The 17361-nt window shown below is 43.8% G+C and overlaps 2 protein-coding genes and 1 long non-coding RNA gene across 3 annotated transcripts in view; 2 read left to right on the top strand and 1 right to left on the bottom strand.

Moving 5' to 3' along the window:
• Positions 1-17361, top strand: part of RALGPS1 (Ral GEF with PH domain and SH3 binding motif 1) — a gene marked incomplete at its 5' end in the record, with an annotated part of 190613 nt that overhangs the window by 42866 nt on the left and 130386 nt on the right. The window lies entirely within an intron of this gene.
• Positions 13863-15142, top strand: LOC103601874. The gene is made up of 2 exons (XR_551482.1): positions 13863-14697; positions 14817-15142. It is a non-coding gene; the product is annotated as an uncharacterized LOC103601874 (long non-coding RNA).
• Positions 15281-17361, bottom strand: part of ANGPTL2 (angiopoietin-like 2) — a 38709-nt gene continuing 36628 nt past the window's right edge. The window contains exon 5 of the mRNA XM_008586282.1: positions 15281-15777. Within this exon, the coding sequence (XP_008584504.1) occupies positions 15578-15777 (200 nt within the window). The 3' untranslated portion in view covers positions 15281-15577. The remainder of the gene's footprint in view (positions 15778-17361) is intronic.

The raw sequence follows: 17361 nt of genomic DNA on the forward strand, positions 1-17361 counted from the left end.
TTGATGTGGGGGGGGGTAGATTCTATAGGATAAAGGGGGTGGTTGCCACTTTAAGAGGTGATGAGTTCTTGCAGCTCTGTGAGGAAGAAAGGTGCCTCAGGATGATGCTTAGGGCCTGAGAAGGGCCTGGAAGGTTACCTTCAGAGAGGCTGTGGCTCCTTGCTGGAGTGTGCATTGGCCCTAGAGTGTAATGTGTCCAGGCCTTCGGAGGCCCCCACATACCAGCTCAGGGTGAACGAGGACGTCTCTGTTTTATGTAGCCACCCAGAGAAGCTGTGCTCAAGAGGAGCATTCGGTGCCCACTCAGTCTTTTAAAAATTTTATGAAATTACAAAAGTAGCACATTGTTGTAAAAATCATTGACACTAAAAATGTCTATAAAGTAAAAAGTGAAAATGCCGTTCTGCCTCTCCTGCTCCCTGGAGGCAGCCACTTATAGCAGTTGGTGTGATTCCTCCTGGCATTCTACCCTAAACAGACATGCCCTGGTGGTGTGTATGATAGTGTGCTTTTTAACCCAAATAGGGATATTTTATACATATTGTTTTGTACCTTACTCTTTTCCCACTTAAAGTGTCATAGATATTGTTCAGGCAGCAAATATAGAACTCCCCTGTTCTTTCCGGTGGCTTTGTGGCACCCACAGATGCGTGGGTGGTTTGTTGGATAGCGCCTAGATGCCTGCTGATTTGTCTAGTCTTGCCCCAACTGGTAACCATTTAGGTTGTTTCTTCTTTATCCCTTTTGCATTTAGTGCGGTGGGGAACATGTGTTCTTACTCACCTGTCAGAGCACATTGAGTGCCAGCAGTGGAATTGCTAGGGCAAAGACTATTTGTGACTTGATGGTTGCTACTACTAGAATGCCCTTTTGGTTACACTTCCTCAAACAGACTATGAACATTCCTGCTTTTTCCACTCTCGCCAACATTACATATTACCATCCATTGTTTATTCAGGGTAAATGATAGGTGAAAGATGGCATCTTTTTTATATATATACTTCTCTACCCATCAATTCTCTCAGGCCCTGGGTTAGAGAGCCAGGTCTTCAGACCTATCACCCAAGTGATCAGCTGCCCTCTGCCCTTGCCTCTGCTTCCTGAATATCTGTCCTTAATCCTTCTCCGTGTGTCCTCAGCACAGCCCTGTACTGCCCTGATCAATGAGGAAAGGCTGCCTGACTGTTGGGTTCCATGGAGTGGAGACTGACCTAAATCCATGCTCAGCACTCTTGCCTGGGGCCTGATCAGCATTTGAGGCTTCGAGGAGGCTGTTTCTTCTAATCTTTTCCCTTTGTTGAGATGACTAGGATATGGGTCTCTCTCATCACGTGGCTCCAGAAGGGAATTCTAATTCCATCCCTCCACTTTAGCCATCCTTCCAGGCTCTGGGTCATGTCCAGCTCTGCTAAGGCTCAGGGAAATGTGGCCTATCCACTCTTGCTCAAGGACCCCTCTTATATTGAGAGATGTCCCTCAGTTTCAGGACATGCTGCAACAGTGGGTAAGGGAGCCCACGACCATCACGGGCCCAGATTTATCACGACCATCAGCAATCAGGGCATGGGATAGCCAGATGGCCCACCCACCCAGGAGGTGCTACATGAGGAAATGCTTTAGAAAGGCTGCACAGATGGGAGGGATTATCTGTGTCTGGGTTCCCATGTGTGGGCTAAGCTGGCCTAGGATGCCCCCAGTCAGGAGAGACGGGATACTTGAATGTCTTGGGGATGGTTGGTACCAAGGCATTGTTACTACAAGGTGCAGAATCCCAGACTATGCTGGTTTAGACCTGATTCTGGGATCGGAGAGAGACTGTGGTAAGTAAGCCCCAGGCCTGGTGGCATGGAGATGGGAGATGAGCCACCCACAACCAGGACCCAGTTATCAGGTGATACAAACCAGGGCTTAGACCAGGTAGAATTGATATATGAGGTGACAGCCAGACTAGGCACAAGTGGGACATTCTGAGTGCCAGAGGGACTGATGAGTCCATAGGTTGTAGAACATGGGTTGGCTTGTCCTGCAAAAGCAAGAGGAGAAAGGCAGGGCCCAGCAACACTAGCCCAGGCAAAAGGTTGGAAGGCCCAAGAAGCTGTGAATTATTCTCCATCACTGCCCCTTTCATTCTGTGCCCACTGCTCTGAGATAAATTGGACAAATAGTTGTGGACTGGCTTCCTGAAATCTAGGGACCTCCTGTTCATCCCGCTGCTTCTGCACAGGCGGGCTGACCAGCCACCTCACATACCCATTCCTATGGGCAGGAGGCTCCATGTCACCATGATTCTCAGACATATTACTGAGCCTTAGTGGTTTTGCTTCCTCCTTGGGTATAGTATATGCCATAGAGACAGGAGCTCAGGAATCAGACATAGTCAAGTTCAAATTCTAAGTGTCTCAAGCTGCATGTTCTTGGGAAGATCACTTACAACTCTGAGCCTCAGTTTTTGTTATGTTGAAGACAGGGTAACTATAGAACCTACCTTGTAGGATTGTTGTGAGAATTTATAGAGACATGCATGCTGCCTGGAACATGGGAACCACCCCATAGATAGTATTAGTGTTATCCAGGGTAAAATACAGCTAGGAAGACCCCAGCCGTGGGGACCTTGTAGCCCCTGTATCCAGAGAGACTCAGTAGAAACTCAGTGTAGCCAGGAAGGGCAGGAAGAGGCCCATTTGGGCACAGCCAGGTGTCATGTTTAGTGACCCAGCTGAGCCTGGAAGGGTTGGATGGGCTTTCTGGGATAGGGCAGGGGCAGCAGGGGAGGGGCTGGAGACTATGATCCCAAACGATGAGTAATGGGATGGCATCCATTTAACTGGCAAAATATGGTCTCCAGAGAAGATGGGGAACAACAACAACTGGAGTGTTAGTGTAGATACCATTTTGGATATAGACCCAGCCTGTGACCCCCTCCTCCTCTGGGAACCTGGGAACTTCCTCTGCCTCTCCCAGCAGAAGTGTTTATTCCACCCAGCCCTGTTGTGAGGCCAGAGCCCATAGGATTGCAGTAGACTCACAGCCTGAGCTGGGCCAATCAGATTGTCCTTCTGGGAGTTAGCATCGGAATGTGGCACTCAGACTAGGAGGACATGTGAGCTCAGGAATGCTGTCTGGTGCCATGTGCTGGGACAAGTAGAATAGTCTGCAGAGGGATGCACAATGAAAAACAGAGAAAGGCACCCTGCAAGAAAGGGAATGGGATAAAGAAAGGGAAAGCAAGAGGAGCTGAGAAAGTTTTGCTGCCTTGCTTCTTGAAGACTTTCCAGGCAGTATCTGGTTCCTGGCCCTAGTGAGGCACAGCTGTGTCACTGCCCATGGACTCAGAGACATACCTCGTGTCCTTATGTAACCAGCTTATTAAATGAGCTGGACTCAATCAGGTGTAAGAAGAAACCAATCTTATTTTTTCCCCAGTGTCCTTTCAAGCCTACTCTGTGGACTAGTTCTTTTCCCAGTTGAAGCTGAGAACTTAGCAGGCCCCTTGATCTTCCTGGTGTTCAGCATGTAAAAACCTAGTCAATTCTAACAATCCCGTCATTCCAGATAGTCCAGTGTAATAATCACAAGTCTGGACTTCTAAAGCTGACTAGCCTCGGAGTGCTGGAGTGGGGGAGGACACACAGTCAGCTGCTTCGCTAGATACCAGGCAGTTCTTCTGCCTCTTCTGAGAGGTTTCTAGCCCTTGGGGTTGGAATGGGGCAGAGAGAAGTGAGGGGAAAGGGCCCATCTAGTGTGGCCAGTCCAGTCGTAATCCAGAGCTCGTACCCTGTGGGTGTGCTGAGCTCTGGCTTTTCCCCTCTTTGCTGCTGCTGCTTCAGAATTTCCCTTCTGGGCACCTCTGATTCAGCTCCCTTGATGGGGTAATGCCGCTCCTCCAGCTGACCACTTTCAAATCTTTCCTTGGTTCCCGCTCTTCTTCCACTCCCCATTCCCACCATGCAGGCAGCCCCCCTGGTCCCTAGAAGACCTGAATCAGTGCCTCCCTCATCCCCATCATAAGTGGGGCTGGCCATGTGATTCCAGAGCAGCGCCACATCTCACTGCTCTTGAGCCTCAGGCCCTTAGACATGAGGCTTGAGTCAGACAGGAGTGCTTATGCTTTCCAAGGCCAAGATCTGGGAGTGGTCCCTCGAAGTCCCTCTCACTTGATTTAGGGTGAGGGGGAACACTCACCCTGTGGTGGGGGGGACATATCATAAAGACAGCTCATCTTCCCTTTCACCCAGGATCTTTTTTCTATACTTGTTACACAGCCTTCACATGGGTAATCAGCTAATGCTGTAGAGCCAATTTGAGCTATCCCCTTTGCAGGGATGATCTTACACCTTGCTCTGGTTTGTGGGGTTTTGGGCAGCTATTATTTTGTCATTAGTCTTTGGAGTCCCAGATAAAATTGAGACAGAAAGAGTGCCTTTTTAACATCGTTACACTTAAAAGGTGCCCTTTTTTGTTTAACCCAGTTGTCTGGATTTCTCTTCTTATAACCAGAGTTTTGACAAGACTGTGAGAAACAGGTGAGGTAGTAGACTCCCATTACCATGTTTTCTGTATTCGAAGGCTTCTCTTTTAATCTTGCTCAAATTGGTAAGCTTTGGGGGATGGGGTCCTGTTCAGTGTCACTTGCTTGGAGAACATCACTGTTTTCCTGCCATGTTCCCCACATGAACCCAGCAGGTAGGTGCCCCCCACCCCTACTCCAGTGACCGAGGAATTGGCCAAAACTGGTATACGAGGATTTACCTGGGACAGGAGAAAGTCCAGGCTTTATTGACTTTTTTCTGGGTCTGCAGATGTACCTACCATGGCGAACTTAGTAATAGTAGGACTCCTATGATTGTAGGCCTTGAAAAGGTCACTGGCTGGGATGGGAGAGGAGAAGGAATGTTGGTTTAGATTCGTGTGTTTGGGTACCAAGTCTCAGGGCAGTTGGGCACTGCTGTCCTGTCTCCCATGCCCTTCTTCCATGCCACTGGTTTAGTGAACTGACCTCCCCCCTCTCATTTTACTCTAAGGAGTAAACACATCTCTGATGGGCTTATTCCTTCCTCTTCTCCCATATAGCCTGGGTGTGGCTTGATCAAGACCCAGGTTTGGGTATTGGGGAAGGGTTTGGAAGAGATAGCTGGTGTCATGGCCTACTTTCAGTTGGATCCCAGCTAGTTTGGAAAAAGGGTTGCTCCACATACTCCAGCATGGCTTTCCAAAGTCTGTGCTTTGGGGCCTGGACCCAAGACAAGTTACCAGTAAGGTTGGACTTTGTTTTCCTTTGCTCCCTACATCTCAGATACTTCACTCCACATGTGTGGGGAGGAGTGACGATGGTCTGGGCGAAGGCTGAGACATTTTCATCAAATAGTAGCCAAGTAACACTGTGACCCCAACAACTGACCCCAACAACAACCTTGGAAAAGGGAGTTGAATATTCTTACTTAGTGCCTGACACCTAGCACCTTCTGGATTAATTGCTTCTGGGGCATTCTGACCAGCAGTCTGAAGCCCTGTGTTCTCCTCTTCTGTAAAGTGAGAACGATAATCCCTCCTTCACAAAGCTGCTGTGTAGGTGACATAAAAGTCCAATTCTAAGCACATAGTAGACTTCATTAAACATCCATCTCTCCCTAACTACAACTTTACTAGAAAAAGCTCTCATATGATTGTATTACTTGTTCATTAAGATGGATTGCTGGGTCCAAGGGTATAAGTGCATTTTAAATTTTGATACGTTCATTGCCAAATACTCTTCAAAAATATTGAGTCAGTTTATACTTCCATCCATGGCGCATAGAGTACATATTTCTCCATTCCCTTGTCAACATGGAAATGGACATTTAAAAATAATTTTTGGAGTGACATCATTAAGATGGCAGAATAGACAATTCCTGGTGGCTTTCCTCTCCACGGGTGACTAATCTACAACTATTAAAAAACAAAGACAGCCAAACTGGGACCACTGGAGCTGGGGGAAGACAAGGAGATATCCACAGAGTTGGTGAAGGTGTGAGAGACATGGAGAGCGGATGTAGGGATGGCGCGCTTATCGTTCTGAGGCCTGATCACTTCTGAGCCACCTTGATACAGAGGTGTGAGGTAGCTACTACACATGGATCAAAGCCAGAAAAAGCTGCAGTGGCACCCTGTGCATAAATCTGCTTGAAGTCTGCAGGAGAGAGGAAGGCTTCAAAGCATACCATACTAGTCCACAGGCTATAAATACCAGTGGCAGGATTCCCTTGGGCCCATGTAGGAGCAGGCAATGCAGCTGATAAGAAAAGAACTGCCCAGAGGCCAGTGGGTTATCCCAGAGGACACATATAAGGCCTGTCCCACAGGAAGCAGTTGGAGTACAGGAGAAAGGCTGTCCTGCCAGGGTAACATTGGGTGCAGCATGGGCAGCTGGTCTCAGTGGAACTCAGAGCAGTAGAACTGCAGGGAGTGAAAATCTGCAGGGAAGACTCAGTCCTAGGCCGGAACTCCTAATACCCCAGACCAGGAAGTGATTAATGATGCATACCAAAAGCCTTCCCTAGAGAATCAGCAGCAAAGCAGCAATATAGCTAAAGCACCAAGCTCAAGGTCTGGTACACAAAGGAAGTTCTGCTAACTTGGGAACTAACCACAGGACAATACATTAGTTCCAGTGTAGAGTCCAAGTGGTAGTGGTGTTGATGACTGTTAATCCACCACAGAACAGGAAAAAACAAAAAAAAACCCAAAACCACCACAGGCCAGAGACAAAGCTCTGATATTAACCAGTAAAGATTTAACACAACCAAAGAATACCTGTAAAACCTAGAAGAAGTAGCATTCTCCTCAAATGCCCACACATCAACATAAAGACACAAAGATTGAGAAAGAACAGAGAAATATGTCCCACCAAAGGCAGCAAACAAAGCACCAGCAATGGACACAGACGAACAACAGATCTATGTAATGTCAGACAGAGAATTCAGAATAACCCTCTTAATGATGTTCAGGGAGTCACAAGAAAATAGAAATAGAAAATTAAATGATATCTGGAAAAAAATCAGGAGCAGAAGGAGAAACTTGGCAAAGGAATACAATCAATTTAAAAAAACAAATAGAAATTCTAGGAATAAAGAATACATTATCTGAATTGGAAAAACTCAATAAAAAGCTCCAACAGCAGACTTAGCCAAACAGAGAAAATAATCAGTGAGCTCAAAGATAAAATGAGTGAAATTATCCAATCAGAAAAGCAAAAAGGGGCCGGCCCGGTGGCGCACTCGGTAGAGTGCGGTGCTTGGGAGCGTGGCGGCGCTCCCGCTGAGGATTCGGATCCCATATAGAGACCAGTCCACTCACTGGTTGAGCGCGGTGCAGGTGCGACACCGAGGGTTGCGATCCCATTGCCAGTCACGAAAAAAGACAAAAAGGAAAAAAAAAAGAAAATCAAAAAGAATAAGAAAAAATGAAACAGAAATTCAGCAAATATGGGACTCCCTCAAGTGAAATAACCTCTGCGTAATTGGCATACCTGAAGGAGAGGAAAAAGGAAAAGATATAGAAAGTATATTCAAGAAAATAATGGCTGAAAATTTCCCAAGTATAGAGAAAGATGACAGCATCCAGGTACAGGAAGCTCAGAGGTTGCCAATCAAATTCAGTCCAAGGAGGAACACCCCAAGGCACATTCATAATCAAATTATTGAAAGCAAAAGACAAAAAAAGAATACTGAAAGCAAGAGAAAAGAAACACATAACATTCAATGGAGCCCCAATGTGTCTCTCAGCAGATTTCTCAGTAAAAACCCTACATGCCAGAAGAGAATGGGATGGTATATTCAGAATGCTGAAGGAAAAATACTTAGCTAAGAATTCTGTATCCAGCAAGACTAACCTTCAAATATGAAGGAGAAATAAAGTGTTTCCCAGACAAACAAAAGCTAAAAGAATTCATCACCAGACCTGCCTTACAAGAAATGCTAAAGGGAGTTCTTCAATCTAAAATAAGATGATGCTGGGGCCGGCCCGTGGCTCACTCGGGAGAGTGTGGTGCTGATAACACCAAGGCCACGAGTTCAGAGCTCACTGGGTGAGCGTGGTGCTGACAACACCAAGTCAAGGGTTGGGATCCCCTTACCAGTCATCTTTTGAAAAAAATAAAAAAATAAAATAAGATGATGCTAAGGATTAGCTAGGAAACATTTGAAGGTACATAACTCATTAGTAAAGTAAGTTCATAGACAACCTCAGAAAATGCCAATATCGTGGGATTGTGAATAAACCACTTACATCCTTACTATGAGGACTAAAGGACAAACCTAAGTAAGACACTAACACACACAACAACCATGTAAGATATAGGCAATATTAAAAGATGTAACATGAAACAACAAACTGTCAAAAAGTGAGTGGGGATGACACCAAAGCATAGAGTTGGCTTTATTTTTTTTCTTTTTTCTTTGATATAGAAGATGTTATTAATCTAAAATAATTTATTATAACTATAACATGTTTTTTGTGAGCCTCATGGTAACCATAACACAAACACTTAGAAGAGACACATGAAAAATAAATAGCAAGAAATCAAAATGTAAAGCTAGAGTAAACCTCTCAACCACAAAAGAAGACAGTAAGACTAGAAAAAAGGAAAAAAAGGATCTACAAAACAACCAGGAAAAAACAAAAGCAAAATAGCAGTAATGAGTCCCTATATATCACTAAAAACCCTAAATATAAATGGAATAAAAGCCCCAATTAAAAGACACAGAGTGGCTCAAAGGATTATAAAACAAGAACCAACAATATGCTGCTTACAAGAAATTCACTTAGCCAGTAAAGACACACACCAGCTGAAAGTGAAGGGATAGAAAATACTTCTTCCAAATGGAAACCATAAAAGAGCAGGAATAGCTATACTTGCATCAGATAAATTAGACTTCAAGCCAAGAAAAGTAAAAAAAAAAAAAGATAAGGTCATTATATAATGATAAAGGGATCAACTCAACAAGAGGGTATAACAATTCTAAATATGTATGTACCCAACTCGGGAGCACCCAGTTATTATATAAAGCAATTGCTGCTGGACCTAATGGGAAAGATAGACTCTGACACAATAATAGTTGGGGACTTCAATACCCCACTTCAGTAAAAGACAGAGCATCCAGACAGAAAATTAACCAGGAAACATCAGAATTAATCTCTACTATAGGCTGACTTGACTTAACAGGCATTTGTAGAACATTTCATCAGACAGCTGTAGCATATACACATTCTTCTCAACAGCATATGGAACATTCTCTAGAATAGATCATACATTAGTACACAAAACAAGCCTCAAATTAAAAAAATTGAAATTATATCAACTACCTTGTCCAACCACAATGGGATAAAACTAGAAATTAACAACAAAAGGGACAGTAGAAATCATATGAATACATGGAAATTAAACAATATGCTCCTAAACAATGAATGGGTCAAAGAAAAAAATCAAGAAGGAAATTTAAAAATTCCTGGAGACAGGGCCGGCCCGGTGGCGCACTGCTGTAGTGCGCCGCTTGGGAAGCGCGGTGGCGCTCTCGCCGAGGGTTCAGATCCCACATACAGACCGGCCGCTCACTGGCTGAGCGAGGGGTGGGAGCAACACCGAGGGTTGCGATCCCGTGGCCGGTCCCGGTCCGGTACGGGCGCGACACTGAGGGTTGCGATCCGTTGCCGGTCACGAAAAAAGACAAAAAAGGAAAAAAAAAAAAAATTCCTGGAGACAAATGAAAATGAAACCACAACATACCAGAACCTGTGGGAGAGAGCAAAAGCAGTTCTAAGAGGGAAGTTTATAGCAATAAATGCCTCATCAGAAAAGAAGAAAGAACTAACATTATACATCGAGGAGCTGGAAGAACAAGAACAAACCAAACCCAAAATCAGTAGGAGGGAAATAACAAAGATCAAAGCAGAAACGAATTAGAGATTTAAAAAACAAAAACAACAATACTAAAGATCAAAGAAAGAGTTGGTTTTTTGAAAAGATAAACAAAATCGATAAACCTTTAGCCATACTAATGAAGAAAAAAAGAAACTCTCAAATAAAATTAGAAATGAAAAAGGAGACATTACAACTGACACCACAGAAATACAAAGAATCATAAGAGACTATTATGAACAACTATATGCAAACAAAGCAGACAACCTAGAAGAAATGGATAAATTCCTGGACACTTAACAACTTACTGAAGTTGGATTATGAAGAACTAGAAGACCTAAATGGATCTACAGTGAGTACTGAGATTGAAGCAGTAATAAAGTCTTCCAACAAAGAAAACCCCAGGACCAGATGTCTTCACTGCTGAATTCTACCAAACATTTAAAGAAGAACCAATACCAATTCATCTCAAACTCTTCCAAAAATTGAAGAGGAAGAAATACTTCCAAATTCATTCTACAAGGCCAGCATTACCCTCATAACAAAACTGGAAAAGGACACAACAACAACAACAAAAAACCTATAGACTTATATCTCTGATAAGCACAGACATGAAAATCCTCAACAAAATACTAGGAAACAGAATCCAGAAATATATTAAAAAGATCATACACCATGATCAAGCGGGATTCATCCCAGAGATGCAAGGATGTTTCAACATACATAAATCTATAAACATGATATATCAGATCAACAGAATGAAGGGAAAAAACCATATGATCATTTTAATAGATGCAGGAAAAGCATTTAATAAAATCCATCACCACTTTATGATAAAAACACTCAACAAACTAGTTATAGAAGGAATGTACCTCAACACAGTAAAGGCCATATACAACAAACCCACAGCTAATATCATACTGAGTGGACAAAAATTGGAAGCTTTTTCCTCTAAGGTCTGAAACAAGACAAGGATGTCCACTTTCCTCATTCTTATTCAACATAGTACTAGAAGTTCTACCCAGTGCAGTAAGACAAGAAAAAGCAATAAAGGGCATTCAAATAGGAAAGGAGGAAATCAAACTACTCCTATTTGCAGATGACATGATCCTGTACCGAGAAACCCTAAAGACTCCACCAAAAAATTAATAGAACTAATAAATGAATTCAGTATAGTGGCAAGATACAAAGTCAACATATAAAAATCAATAGTCTTCCTATATGCCAATAACAAAATAGCCAAAGAAGGTAGTGGGAAAGTAATCCCACTCACAGTAGCTACCAAAAAATTGAAATATCTCAGAGCAAATTTAACCAAGGAAGTGAAATATCTCTGCAACGAAAACTATAAAACATTGGTGGAAAAAAATTGAAGACACAAATAAATGAAAAGATATCCCATGTTCATGGGTCAGAAGAATTAGCATCATCAAAATGTCCATATTACCCAAAGCAATCTACCCATTCAATGCATTCCCTGTCAAAATACCAATGGCATCCTTCAGAGAAACAGAAAAAGTGATCTTAAAATTTGTAGGGAATCACAGAAGACTGCATACAGCTAAAGCAATCTTGAACAAAAAGAACAAAGTTGGAGGCATCATACTTTCTGACTTCAAAATATACTATAAAGCTACAGTAACCAAAACAGCATGGTATTGACATAAAAACAGAAAGAACGTTCAATGGAATAGAATAGAGAGCTCCCAAATAAACCCACATTTACAGCCAACTGATTTTTGACAAAGATGCCAAAAACATACATTGGGGAAAGAACAGCCTCTTCAACAAATGGTGCTAGGAAAACTGGATATCCATATGTAGTAGATTGAAACTAGACCCCTATCTCTCACCCTATACAAAAATCAACTGAAAATGGGTCAAAGACCTAAATTTAAGACCTGTAACTGTGAAATTACTAAAAGAAAATATAGAGGAAAGAAATACTACATGAAATGGAAGTGGACCACACTTTTTTGAGTGAGAATACAAAGGCACAAGCAACTAAAGCAAAAATATGTAAGTGGGACTACAACAAACTAAAAAGCTTTTGTACAGCAAGGGACAGTGTCAACAGACAACCTACAGAATCAGAGAAAGTGTTTGCAAAGTACACTTCAGACAAGAGGCTAATATCTAGAATATATAAGGAAATTAAACAACTCAACAGCAAAAAAATAACCCAATTGAAAAATGGGCAAAGGACCTGAACAGACATTTCTCAGAAAAAGACATTCAAATGGCCAACAGGCACATGAAAAAGTTCTCAACATCACTAATCATCAGGGAAATGCAAATTAAAACTACAGTGCAGTATCATTTCACTCCAGTTGAAATGGCTATTGTCAACAAGACAAAAAATAACAAATGCTGGTGAGGATGGGGAGAAAAAGGAACTCTCCTACATTGCTGGTGGGAGTGTAAGTTAGTACAGCCAGTGTGGAAAACGGTAGTGAGGTTCCTCAGAGAACTAAAAATAGATCTTTCCTATGACCCAGCCATCCCACTACTGAGTATATACCCCCTAAAATGAAAACGATGTATCAAAAGGACACCCACACTCCCATGTTCACTGCAGCACTATTCACAATAGCCAAGAAATGGAATCAACCTAAGCGCCCATCAGTGGATGAATGGGTAAAAACATTGTGGTATATATACTCAATGGAATATTACTCAGCTATAAAATATGTGTATATATTCTATCATGTGAAGCAACAAGGATGGCACTGGAAACTGTCATGTTAAGTGAAGTAAGTCAGGCACGAAAGGACAAATACTGCATGATATCACTCATATGTGGAATCTTAAAAAAAAAAAAAATGGTTCTCACAGAAGTAGAGAGTAGAATAATGGTTACCAGAGGTTGGGAGCCAGGGCCAAGGAGGAGGAAAAATGGTGGAGTAGTGGGTACAAAGCTATGCTGTTTACCCTGAGTGAGTCATTGTGCAGTATATGCATGTATTGAAACAACACACTGTGCCTCACAAATATGTACAAATAAAAGTGAAAACACTTTGAATAAAAATTTGTTTTTGTCTATCTGAGAGGCAACATATGATGGTTTATCCTTAATTTAATGCACCTCTCTGGTTATTACTGGGTTTGACATCTCTACTTGTTTACTGGCCATTTGTGAATCTTCTAATGTGTTCATGTACTTTGCCAAGTTTTCTGTCACAGTGTTTTTATCTTATTTTTAAAGGGATTTGGGGATGGCATGAATATTAATCCTGTATTTGTTATATATGTTATGCATTTTTTTTCTTGTCTGATATTTGTCTTTCAATCTTGGTCAGGTTTTGCTTTGTTTTTTAGAGGCAGAAAATTTGTTGGTTTTTTTTTCCAGTCTTATCCCTTGGTCTTTTCCTTTATGGTGTTGGGGTTTCCCGTCATGCCTATAATCGCCTTCCCAACCCACAGATTTGTTTTATAAGGAGATAGTTCTGGCAGCTAGTGTAGAAGATGGATTTAAATGAGAGTGACAGAGGCTCCTGGTGAGGAGCCTGTTGCAGTAGTTCAGGGGAGAGAAGATGAGGGCCTACGCTAAGGTAGGCAGGAGGGCTTGGCCTGGAGGGATGGATTGGCCTTGGCAAGGGCAAGGGAGAGAAGTTCTTGCTTTTGACCTGAGCAATCGAGTACATGGTACCATTTGGTGAAATGGGACCAGACCTGGAAGAAAGGTGTTTTAGGTATTAACTGCACTGCCTGTGAGGTGCTTCCAGGACATCCAGTGGAGATGTCCAGGAAACAGCTGGATGTAAGGAGCCCCAGAGAGCCATCTTGACCTGAGGTACTGTCACGGGACTTCTGAGGGTATAAGCAGAAACCAAGGATAAGGAGAGTGTGAATTCAGTGATTTTGGTGTGTGCCCCATCCTGAATTTTTTCTTGGTTTTACTTAAAGAGACTTTGATATGGGAGGTCCCAGGAAGGCATTCTAAAACAATAACACACAGTGTAGATACATTCAAATAGCACTGATGGCTTTTATTGCAGATTTGTGTCATTACAAGGATAATCTGGGAATATATTAAAAAAAAAACACCCTCCCTTTTATATACATAAAACATGCTACATGGTACACTTTGTGAGAAATGCTGAGGTAATAGGCATGCACCCAGACATGGACAGTACCAAACGTCCAACATCTCGCACACCCTGACCCATGTGCCCACCGGGGAATGTCACTCCTTCTTGATTCATCTCTTGCTCCTTGCTTGGCAACAGTCCTGATGGTACTGAGTCTGACACTGTGTGGTCAATAGGACTTAAAGCCACCATACTGTAATGCACCAGCCAAGGGTTGCAGTGGCCCCTGATTATTCAGTAACTCACGAGAAGTGGCCAGTTCTCATGTTGTGGCACGTGCTCTCATGTTGTGGCACCTGCTCTCCAGGGAAGTGTAGTTTGGGGATGAGATGCAGACCCTAGTTGGCCCGAGAACATGGGACCTTTGGTTTGTATCCATTTGGGGGCCCTGACTATCTGATGATGACTTCTCTTCAATTGAATATCTCCTGACAATGTAGGTTATTATTTGTGTGAAGGTTAAAATGACATGTAGGCTAAAGTATGAATGGAAGATACAAAACTGCAAATACATTATCTATGTGGCCAGTGTAGTTTTTGGCCTGGCCTTCCCTTTCCTGACCAGAAACCTGGAGCCCAGACTGTTTCCTACTCAGAGGCTCAGGAATCTTGCCTAGACAGTTTGGTGCAACAGAAAAGGAAAGAAGTGGTAGGCAAGGGGCAGAGCAGGTGCTTTGAACTGCAGTGAGAGGCCGGGGCCCAGATACGCAGAAGGCACTTCAGGAATCTTGCCTAGACAGTTTGGTGCAACAGAAAAGGAAAGAAGTGGTAGGCAAAGGGCAGAGCAGGTGCTTTGAACTGCAGTGAGAGGCCGGGGCCCAGATACGCAGAAGGCACTTAATGAATGCTGATGAATGAATAAGTGGGTGGATGCATGGTGAGAAGTCCTGAGAATGGGGGAAGGTATAAAAATGGAGAGGGAGAGGGATTTTGAAATTTGATGAGGTGCCCAAAGGGGTTCTTAAGCGAGGAAGCTGGGAACCTCTGTGTGAGAGATTAGCATTGTAGACATTCCTGGAAGAATCCAGGCACACAGATGCCAAGTATTATTCTTTGAATTGAGGCTACACGGTCTGCAATCTGCCCTTAGACTCAAGTAACACAGCATTAATGAAACACCTTTCTCCTACGAGCAAAGCTGTTGGTAACAGCTTCAACATTTGAGAATTGAGTATATGTGTATTTAGGTATATAAGGTGAACTTATATATGTATCTAGATATATCACGTGATATATATCTAAATGCATATATATGTGATATACACATAAGTGCACAAGGGAGGCTCATACACATGTCTATTATGAAGGTATTTTGCAGGTGTGTTTTTATTGTTGAGACTTTATTTACTGAAAAAGAAAGAGTTATCTTCAGTCCTGTCCTGGAAACACAAGGGGCTGTCTGGTATGAAGAAAAGTAGGAGGAACAGAAAACCCTATCAGTTCAGTTCCATTATCTGCCTCGGTGACCTGGGAAAACAGAATCCAGCATCCCTGTCCTCCCAGCCCCAAGATGAACTGGCGATGATTGTGCTGGACCAGTATGGCCGGGTGGGTTCTTGGCCATGGCCACAAGAGGTCAGGAGGGGGAGCTGGCTTAGTGGAAGGTGTTGGGGTTGGGCCGGATCATCATCACCACTTTCTTAAGTGAGTAGGAGCCTCCTCGGAATTCAGCCCAGTAGACTCCATCCTGGTAGCGGCTCCGGTAATGGCCCCCTCGGTACCAGACCCCATTGAGGTTGGAGTGGGCGCAGGCATTATACCACCAGCCTCCCTTCTGGTAGTGGGCACAGTTTCCTGCAGGAGAGAAAGGAGTGAGAAGGTCTTTGGAGAAGGTGATTTTACCTATGTCCATGCATTGTTTGGGCTCTTCATCTGAATCCTCGGGGAGGCATTTGGAACAAGAATGTTTGAGGGGTGAACCAGACTTGAGTGGTGGCCAAAGACTGGTCTTTGGACCTGTCTTTTAGGATTGGCTTTTATAAGTAACTAGCTTTGGGAACTCACACAAGCAATTTAACCTCTCCCAGCCACTGTATCCTCATCTGTAAAACGCAGTTAAAAATAACCCCTACTGCACAGGACTGCTGTGAGAATTAAATGAGGGCATATATTCAATACTTAGCCCATGGCTTGGTGCAGAGGAGGACCCCAGGGAGGACTCCACACCACAGGTTCTCATGAAAAATGGAAATGGCCTGAAGTGGGATAGGGAGAGGGAAAAAGAATTTTTCTTAGGAATTATTAAGAGTTGAAACTGTTAGACAGTGTTTAAGGTAAAGTGTTCCTCTATTCCTCTCCAGTGTGTATTCCATCCAAATAATTTTTTTTTATTATTTCACAAAAGAAAGATTTTTCCACAAAACTCTTGGCATTATCATATCATGCTGAATTCTGCTGCCAAGGACAAGCAGTTCGGAACAACAGAGAAAAAGTGTGGGCAAGGTGCAAGCTGGCGTGCAGGGGCATGCACTGCACAGGCGGGAGGGGCCTCCTCCTGCCGGGCTGCTCTTAGTTAAGGGGGTCCCCAGTTTCCTGACTAGGCCTAGGGAAAGAACTCCCCCTACTCCCCTACTGGGGAGGGGCTGCCCCAGTCAGGTTTGTGGATTGGAGGGCCCGTTGGAGTAGTGGTCCTGCTCCAGCCAAGGCCATGGGATGAGGTGAGGAGGTCACAGGCAGTCTAAGGCAGAAAGCTGGAGGAGAGACAGCCCAGGCAGCCCAGGTGTTCCAGAGGTTTTTCTGGAGCGCCTCTGGGGCATGACTCAAGGCCACAAAGACCAAATGTCAGTGCTGGCTTTGGAGAGCAGGGAAAGCCATGGTCAGCCTCCCATTTGTCAGTGGAGATTCTGCCCACGCTTACCCCACACATATCCAGGGACAAGGAACTCACTTCCTCACCGTCCACCAACTTTGCTGCTAGACAGATGTGACAGTTTTGGATCCCAGAACACTATTCTCCCTGCTCCCCATGATGACCCTTAAGAAATGCTGTAGCAGCCCCCATGTCCCAGGGTCTGAGCAGATCTGAGGAGTCATCTTCCTGCTCTACTCTTCTGGAAGCCTTGGCAGCCCTGGCCAAGACCTACTGCTTCAGAGCAAGGGCCTGCTGCTCCTCTGGGCCCCCTTCCATCAGAATCAGTTCAGTGTCAGTGACTAGACAGAGGTGTCTCTGTGGTGCAGGGACAGGCATGTTGTGTCCCATCTGTCCCCCAGTGTCAGGAGAACTCCCTTCTAGAGTGTGGCTGCTGTGGAGACCTGGAGTGAGGATCCCCCACTTCAATATATAAGTATCCGGCTTGCCCGAAGTGCAGACCGTTTCTGGGACAGTCTCCAGAACTTACTCCTCAAAGAGGAGAGAGTGGCCTTCAGACCCAGACTGAA

This window comes from Galeopterus variegatus, unplaced genomic scaffold (genome assembly GCF_000696425.1).
Source record: "Galeopterus variegatus unplaced genomic scaffold, G_variegatus-3.0.2 Scaffold3922, whole genome shotgun sequence".
In the NCBI taxonomy this organism is placed as follows: domain Eukaryota; kingdom Metazoa; phylum Chordata; class Mammalia; order Dermoptera; family Cynocephalidae; genus Galeopterus; species Galeopterus variegatus.